General features: G+C 49.9%; 3 protein-coding genes across 3 annotated transcripts; 2 read left to right on the top strand and 1 right to left on the bottom strand.

Moving 5' to 3' along the window:
* Positions 1-255: 255 nt before the first annotated feature.
* TRV_06921 (uncharacterized protein) lies at positions 256-402 on the top strand (the record flags this gene model as incomplete). Its single annotated transcript, XM_003019010.1, has 1 exon — positions 256-402. A coding segment is annotated over one exon (147 nt), but the record flags the coding sequence as incomplete, so codon positions are not given.
* A 1,628-nt stretch (positions 403-2,030) lies between these two features.
* Positions 2,031-3,110, top strand: TRV_06920 (RNA binding protein; the record flags this gene model as incomplete). Its single annotated transcript, XM_003019009.1, has 1 exon — positions 2,031-3,110. One exon carries the CDS (start codon positions 2,031-2,033, stop codon positions 3,108-3,110), a length of 1,080 nt encoding a protein of 359 aa, XP_003019055.1.
* Positions 3,111-6,707: 3,597 nt separating this feature from the next.
* On the bottom strand, positions 6,708-6,953 carry TRV_06919 (uncharacterized protein; the record flags this gene model as incomplete). Its single annotated transcript, XM_003019008.1, has 1 exon — positions 6,708-6,953. A coding segment is annotated over one exon (246 nt), but the record flags the coding sequence as incomplete, so codon positions are not given.
* Between the last annotated feature and the right edge of the window lie 2,086 nt (positions 6,954-9,039).

Raw genomic sequence — 9,039 nt, 5'->3', positions numbered from 1 at the left:
TTGCATATACAAACTCCGTACGTACATACTTGAGGGCGTACTTTCTTTTTTTTTTTTTTTTTTTTAAGCTACGGCCTTCCTTCACCCCATCTACCTGTCCCTTTCTATATTTGAATTTTTAATTTTTAAATCAATTTTCTTTTCATCTTCATCGTTGTCCCCAGTTCTTGAACATCCCGGCCATCTTTCTTTTTTTTTTTTTTTTTCCTTTTACCATCTTAATGCTTGTGGACTACTTAATGGTTATTTGTACAGCTCACGATTCCCCTTCTCTCTGCTGCCCCATGGAGTCAGCACCCCCGTCTTAATAATATCCGTATCTCTTCTTCTTCTTCTTCTCCTTCTTCTTCTTTCCTCTCCTTCTTCACTTTCTCTCTTCAATTCTTTGACCTTGCAGATTAGCTTAGCTCGCTGCTTTGAACAAGAGCCGGCCAGAGTCTCTTTAATAACTCTCGTTCACTTACACTTCCGCCGGATGACTTGACCCTGCCTGGCATTCAATATATACATTTGATACCTAGCCTTATTTCCTCTCCTTTTGCCTTTATATATCGCTCGCTGCAGCTGCCAGCGCAACAGGCTGTGCTTAATCAACCTCTTCATCCATTCTGGATTAACTATCTTTTTATATATACACATATTATACCCACTTCGCTGGCCCTTCCTGGTGATCTAGTACGACCTTTGAACACAGAAAAACAAAAAAACCAGGAAGATTTAAACCTAGCCTCCCTGGAATCCCGAGCCACTCAACCCCTCTCGCAATCTCTCGCGCAGTGCCTCTGCTCTTGAAGGCCTGTCTGTCTTGTCTGTTGGTTGTCCGGTTCTCGGAAGTAGGTTGCGTACACTTGATCGACATCGACACCAACAACAACACTCACATCAGCCCAGGCCAGTCCTATTTTTTGTTTCTCTAGACCAAAAGTTCCCCCCATCCCTTCTTGTTCTTCTAGAAAGAAGCAAAGAACCCTCGTGATAAGAGGATATATGTGGCAGGGGAAACGACGTGCGATCCCCCGCATAAATTCAACCTCTTTGTTCTAGCTCGCGCATCCATACCACCGGAAACGGCCACGGCTTGGTACGCTTGAGCTATCTGCCCCCAGAAGAAGGATTTGGGCTTAAGTGAGCGAGTAGCAGGCAGAAGACGGGTGGCCGAGTTTGGGGAGACCGAAGAGTATCGCTAGCCCGAGTTGCAGGAATCAGACCCTGCCTTCGTCACGTCCGTTTTGAAGCACTTCGAGCCTATACGCCAAATCATCCTCGAGTGGTTGAACCCCGTGTCTCGGAAGACTGGAGAGACGGTGTTACATAGTCCTGACGAAAGATGAAATCCAACGGGGTGATGCCTATTTCTCCACGACAGAAAGATGGAAAAGATCGGAATCCTCGATCGATGGAGGACGAATATGTCGTCTTCCTCCAAGGGGTGAGTCTCGTCCCTCATATTGAAGATATGATACTCCCCGGAAATATATGCTTGTAGCTGTGTCTGAACATGCAGCTAATAAATGATATCGTGTGGGGCAGATTCCACCACAGTGCCGGTGGCAGGAGTTGAAGGACTTTGTTCGCCAGACTGCATTGCATATCCGCCAAGCGGTGGTATATAATGATTGTCACGGCCATCCGACAGGCCTAGGTCAGATTATAGTGAAGAACGAGGACGAGGCATGGCGCACATATAGTACGTTTTGGGGGATAATCCTTTTATTATCCCTATGTCAAGGGTAAGGGTGTTCTGTCTTGCTCGTGCTGACTGGAGCTCCGTAGATCGACTGTCGACAAACGGATGGAACGGACATAGTCTCACAGTGACTCTCTCACTGGCTAGCGAGCCGACAAAACCGATAGCAGGGCCGACAAAAAGTCCATCTCTTAGTGGAATGCCATATGCCTCGGGATTCTCTGCTCCCCCAGTCACTTCAGCTCCAATGGGAGCCAGTCCAGCATGCGTTCCAAACCAGGAGTAAGTGAAGCCACGTCATTGAAGACATAGATAAATGTAGAGAGGGAGGTTTGAGCTAACAATGGGCTACCGGAGAAGCAGTATGCCGGCATCGCCTACATTTGCTCAACCGCCAGACCACCAGCACCCCCCATTCATGGCGCCCTTGCCAGGCGCTTGCCATCCACCGTATGTTCAATTCCCAGACTCAGTCGGGTACCATGTCCCCCTGGTCTTTCCCGGCGAGAACGCTTTCTTCGTACCTCATCCAGCATTCTATCCGCCATCGTTCGATTCATATCAATTCGGACAGCCGCGATACATGACGAACAACTGCATCCAAGCCTACCCCGGTTTCTTTCCTCACCGACACAGTCTATCTGGCCCTAGCGTTGGGGTCGCATCGGGCATGAACCACGAGTATTGCACACCAATATCACGAAACATCTTCATTCATAATCTCAGCCATGAAACAACCCCACAGCTCCTGAAGGAATATCTCCGTACCTCAGGGATCATTGAACGATGCGATGTATTTGACCGAAAGATCGGCGGCAGCACGCGGACCTGTGCCATAGTGGTTTTCCGGAACAAGGAGGAAGCAAAACGAGCCATTGCGCTGTTTGATAACTCCATGTTCAGGGGGTCGCGGATAAGAGTTCGTTTCGATAGGGAGCGTGGCGGAAGTCTTGGAACGGCCCATGGCAATGGTAATGGGTATGGCCATGGATACAACAACAGCCCCAGCAGAAACGGCGTCGTAAAGCATGCGATGTCGACTGCCGCTGCGTCTGAGCGTCCCGGTGCGGTTCCGACAGCCTCAGCACCAGGGGAGACAGCGAGGCAGGGGGCAAATGGTATGCCTCAGTCGACAATGGCAACGACTCCTGGAACTCCGACGAAGGAAGCCCAGCAGTCGGCAACAGAATCGCCATCACCCTCGCTGGTTGCAGTGACACCAACTTCGACTGCTGACGAAGCAGAGACTAAAAGCGAAAAGAGCAGCAGCAGCAGCTCTCGCAAGAATAGCACGGAGCCATTAGTCGTTAATGGCTCCTGTGTCGGAACCAAGTCTCCGGTCACAGGCGTCGAGAAAGGTGAGTCAATGCCAACATCACCGCATACGATCCATGATGAAACAGGCTTGATATGTGTTATATAACTCGATCTCCTTCCAATTATACCAGAAGTCCCAAGTAACGGGGAAAACGGAAGACATCCGAAGATAATATACTGACTTGTTCAAGTAGATGAGCTCTCCCAGCGCACGCTTGCACTGCACCTGTGATCGCCCATTTTTCGTTTCTCTTCTACTCCTCTTCATTTCCAAAACAATACGACAAAATATTCAGTGGAGAATAAAGGACCGACCCCATACCGATGTGATTGCGCTGGTTTAAAGGTAAAGAAAGGACCGACCCAAGATTAAGCCGTCCGGCTGGAGTCCACAATTCCCGCAACAGTAGTGTAACCGGATAAGAGACCTTTGGAACGTACCGGTGGAACATACTTTATAGGGTATACGATACGAAGAGACTGACTTCGTTTCACCATCCCGAGCTGATTTTCCCGTTTCTCAGGCTGATTTTGTTGTTTCCAGTCATATTTGCATGCTTTGCTGCCGTTATCATGATTCCATTCCCCATACCCCCAATACCATCATCCACTTGGCGAGCCTGTTCTTCATTTTGTTTATGCAGATCATCGACCCTTGCTGCTCATGAATTGTGTTTTTTTCTCTTCTATCCGCAGGGTTATCATCATTTCTTTGGAAGCATGGCGTTTGGTCTCTATTTTTTTCAGTTGTCAGGTTTTTTGTGCCTTGCAGGGAGCAATGGCTTCAATAAATAAATCGTTCTAACTCACGAGCTTGCCGGTAAAATGCCTGATGAGACATGAGCCTCCTCTTCACTGGGTAGCTGTCCGGCGACGTCTATCTTTCCCGTCTATAACAATATCAGGACTGCTTGCATAGAAGGGACGTAACGAGCATCGAGCCGGAAGCCGTTGAAGATTTGTGAGGAAAAGGGGGAGTCTTCATTAGTCAGCACATGTATGTGTTGGTTTATCCTAGTCACGTTATGTGGAGTTAATTCGGGCAAGATGAACCAATCAGAGAGCCTCATGCCCCAGTGAGGCTCTTTGGAGGGATGCATTTAGTATAGATGACAACGACGAACGATGCAGACAGCGGTTGAGACGGCGAAAGGAAAGGAGACAAGACCGATAGATGGCGATAATAGTTGCATGCTCGGCAATGGAAACGCCCGGCATGCCGTGATCATGAAGTGTGAAAGCATAACCCCCATATCCGGGGCAGCGGCATTCTCTTATGCACGATAACAAGAAGGAGGTCCAGGTAGCTTACGGCCCGGGAAAGCCGGTGGAGAAGCGGTTTCGTATCTCTTAAGTATTCTGAGGAGAAACATGAATACCATATAACTCCTGATACCAAAGCATGGTTTCACGTTCTTTTCCCATATGTGCCCAACCTCTTCAGGATGTGAAAAGAAGTGGCCTATCCCGTAACTACAGGACAAGGACTATGTTATTGACAGAATGTTTGACTGAAAGGCAAAGACCCAATAGGGAGATCAATATTTTCCCCATCCCGAATCAGTTGTCAGACATGGAAAATGTACGTGGGAACATTCAAGGATCACTGCAAGCTGCTGCTACTCCACACATGGTGCCCCAGCATCGGGCCAAGATAGTTCTTCCCACCTGATACAGGCATGGTAAATGCTTGGATGTCGAGCTTGATGACGAATAACCCTACAAGATCCGGTTACATATTGGCTGGTATCCATGGAGTGATATCAAGGTGTCTGGATCTAATTCAATAATGCCGATCAATCTCAATTCCTTCTAGGCATACCGAGTAATTGGACTCGAATGTGACCATCTACAAGCAGGTTGTAGATGAGGAGCGGGGAAGAGACAGCTAACTCTCTGGGCTGATCTCACACCTCTGCAGAATAAATGCGAGTTGAATTTCCCAATGGCAACTTTTACATAGGCCGGGTAAGCAGTTGCCGTTGAAGCAAAGCAAGCAAAAGGTCCAGAGCGAGCTAGCCGGTAGCCGGTGAGCTGAACAAGGTAGCAGACACAGACAGCCACAAGCAAAAAGGAGCGGAGGCAAATAACGAACAAGCTCGAGCAAGTGGTGACGATCAGTGTGGCTTGTACTCACCAGCCGCGAGGGGCGAGGACATCTGTGGTAGCAAGTTAGTTACATAGTTACATCGAGCGGCTTTTGAAAGGCAAAGCGGAAAAGATTCCCATATTATATAATCTGGCTTCAGAGTTTCCGACACATCTAGACAAGACAGATCCAACCAGGGTTGGGTCAAGGTCGCCAGAGCCAGACCAGTCTATCCTGGCGGCTAGCCTCGAAGAGGTCAATGGCCATGAAGGTAACCTTCTCTCCCTACCGTGGATACAGCTCAGGCAACTGGGGCTTCATGTCCAAGCGTCCCCCGTAATGACCGGTACTATTGCTCTGGACGGCACAGAAAATGAGATATGAGACTCGAATATGATGTTGGAAATTAAATAAGTAGATTAAATGCTAACTTAAAATGCGATGAACTAGCAGGTAGCAAAGAAGTATAAAAGGAGAGACGCCAAGCTGCCAGCAGCTCGGCCACAAGGATAAATGAAGACCCAGGGGGTTATTATTGGTGATATATCTAGATAATACACATGGTTGAATAGGAGAATATTGGTGGGGTGAGGGGGGGGACTGGAAGGGAAAGGGGAGGACAAGAATAGGGGGGAGGGGGAAAGAGGCGAAAGCGCCGTTGTGTCTGGCTCGAGGGCTCCACAAGAGGACAGTATGATTGATGGACTGTGGGTCGGGCGGCAACTGATCCCTTCTTAATTTTGTTTTCCAGAGAAGCTAGAAGCCGTTTCAAGCCTGTTTTGAAAGGGGCGGGAGAGAAGGAAAAGATGGGTGAGGTGATGGTGTGGTGACAGTTGGTTGGCTGGTTGGCTGGTTGATTGCCCGGTTCGCCTTTTTTCCCTCCTCTGCTCGAGAGCTTGAGAACGTGGCGTGGAGCCGCTTTTCTCCACGTATGTATTTGTGGTTGTTGAAGTTTTTTTTTTCTCCCCTCTGGTAGGAAGTCAAAAGGTTACTAGATGGCTGACTCGTCGATTTGCAGACAGTAGCAAGTATGACTCGGGAGTTGGTCAAATGCTATCTGTGCGAAGGAGAATGCCTGTATCTCCTGTGAGTACCATCGTAGGTAATTTGGTACGGTGTGTGAATGTGGTCGCATCCTGAAAGGCTCCGTCCGTGACATTGTGGAATTGCCGTGATGTTGTAGCCTGGTATCCTTTTTTCATGTAAGGAAGGGCATCGTTATCTCATTTGTGGCCTGGTCTGATTTACTGCTTCTTGTTTTCGTTTTCATCGTATGAACCCGACCATACTGGCACACCGGTTGCAGTAGTAACAGTTGACACCGAATTGGACTGACTTAGAACCGGGTGAGCTCAGGGAGAGCTGGCATCTGGAGCATCGGACTGCATCAAAGGTAGCATATGTAGATCCGGGAGTGGACAATGTGGCTGTAGAGGTGCCAGGTGCCTGGCGAGGGACTGCTGAAGAAGACATGGCGGTGACTGTGTTCAATTTTGACGGTTGCCTGTATTGCCGGAGCACGCCGGAGGGCTGTTGGTAGGCGTTGTTGTTATGCAGGGAGTTGCAAAGAGTGAAGATGCTTGTTCCTATGTACGGCCGGCGTAAAGGGTGATCTCAAGGCTTCTTTCTCTTCTGTGTGAATGTGTGAGTGTTGTAGGAAAAAGCAGAGAGAGGAGGGAAGAGAGTCCAGAGCGAAGGGACAAGAAGATGGTTATATATCAAAAAAAAGCCTTCTCCGAGCCGGAGGATGAAAAGCTGCGGAAAAAGCAATACCAGGGGAGACTTCTGCACTCCCTCCACCGTGCGCTGTAGGGATGATTTTCTGTCCCTTTCGTTGCTTTTTCTCTCTCGCCCAGCTGGCTGTATTCAGGCGGCCAGGCTTCGGTTCAGCCAATTTTGCAAAAAGGCAGCCAGCCCAAAGTTGCAGCTTGCAAAAAAGAAAGACGGACGACCCAGGACGAGACGGCAAGCTGAGCCACACTCTTCCACTGCCAGGAAAAAGCAACGACAGGGAGCCCAAAAGCCAAAAGCCAAAATAAAAAAAAAAAGAAGAAGAAGAAGAAGAAAGGAAAGGAAAAAAGGGCCCAGGGTCAAACCACCGCGGAATTAAAGGGCACTTTCTGTTTCAACTTCAGATTTCGAGATGGAACAAACGGAAGACGTGGCTCGTGGAAGCGTCTAGCCGGGCAGCAAGGGGGAGGAAGAAGAAATCCAGAAGAACCCACAATCAGGGCAGAAGAAGAATATAAGGCCGCCGTTGTGGATGTTTTGTAGGCCGCAAAGCGAGGCTCCATCGATAACTAGCGGACGAGAGACTGAGTCACGACGCCTGGTCCGATGGACAGACGAGCAAGATGGCTAGCTAGGCAGCTGTATTATTCATTTTTTATAGTTGTATATTTTGGTTCCTTTTTGTGTTGGCTTGCAGGCGCCTGGCTGGCTAGCTAGACTGGTCAGTCTCATGTATGGCTGCTTTGCTGATGGATGGAATGTATCATCTGCATGTCTATGGCACTCGTATGCCACGGCTGAGCCGATCCGGGCCTGATCCTGAACGCCCATGTCCGAAAGGGGCATGCCATGTAGCTCTGGTAGTGAGTGATGCCGATAACATATAGTAGTGACAAATATACGCCGTCGAGCCAGCTTCGATCGGCCCTCCTCGATCACAAATTTGGAGATGGGTCCCGGCAGGGCTCAAATCGTGCCCAGCAGCCGTGCTAAAGGGGGGTCCACGAACTGGTTTGGCTTGCTTTCTTTTTGGCCCACTGACTCGGGGATTGCGATGTTATGCAGCAGCAGCAGCAGCAGCAGGCTGGTTGCGCTGCCGGCCCTGTCGATGCATGTGTTGGCTTGTCAGCGCCCCGTTGCGACTAGTTACATACATACATACAGCGTTGCCACTGTCGCGATGGGGTTGGCAGGGCATGGCCAACAAGTTGGCAGCCGGCAGTGTACGCGGTTTGACAGGCTACTGATGCGCTGTTTCACTGCTGTCTATACGGAGTAGACGGCTGTCGTCTTCTTTTTTTTCCTTTGGGCGTTCGCTTTTTGATATCTCAGCGTTATAACTGTTCTCCCGCTGCAGCGGCCGGCCTGCATGGAAGCTCCGGCGCTACATGCAGTCAGGACAGCCCAACCGAGCTGTTCGCATGGGCTCGCTCGCTGGCCGGCTGAAAGGGAGGCCACGAACGCGATCATTAATCCAGGTGGGTGGATGAAACGAGCTTCTCTGCCCCCCCCCTCCCCCCCCGGTCCGCCGGTCGGATCAGGCATCAGTTTCGTAAAGGGGGAACGCGGGAAGTGGGAAAAGGCGGCGGTCACTACTCGACTAGAGCATCAGCAGGACGTCCAGGGCTGCGCTTAATCGTCGGCCCTATCGATCTCGTCGGAGCAAGACCGTTGATGCTGCTGGCGAGGCCGATGGCTATCTTGTCTCGTCTGGTCTTGTCCTTGTCTTGTCTTTGTGTCTATCACCAGCTAGTTAACTACGCTCAGGGGGCCTGGCTGGCTGGCTGGCTGGCTGGCTGCACCGAGGAGATCGCGGCTATGAATAAATCCGGGATCATGACAATGCATAACATGCGACGTATAGCCAGCATGCATGTCGACATATCCTGACATGACTCCTGCTTGAACTTCAGAGTACGGGCAATGTGCATACATAAACACGCATGCACGTCGTGTTCCCCTGAGCAGAAACACTCAATTATACATATCAAAAAGCCCCCAAAAATACCACATATGCACTATATACAGACATGCATGCATGCATACAGTCCCAGCCACTGCAGAGTGACGTTATCCCCAGGCTGGCTTCTGTTCCCTGACTCGCCAGAGAGACGAGCACGCAAGCAGATCGAGCAGGGCACCTTTGGATCAAGTCCGATGGAGGCTCGCAGACACTGCGATCTCTCTCGAGTTATCGACATCTATCGACGGCTGC

Source organism: Trichophyton verrucosum (assembly GCF_000151505.1).
Source record: "Trichophyton verrucosum HKI 0517 chromosome Unknown contig00841_1.f1.exp, whole genome shotgun sequence".
NCBI classification, from domain to species: domain Eukaryota; kingdom Fungi; phylum Ascomycota; class Eurotiomycetes; order Onygenales; family Arthrodermataceae; genus Trichophyton; species Trichophyton verrucosum.
Note: the sequence above shows the minus strand (reverse complement) of the source record. Positions and strands in the feature narration are given on the sequence as shown.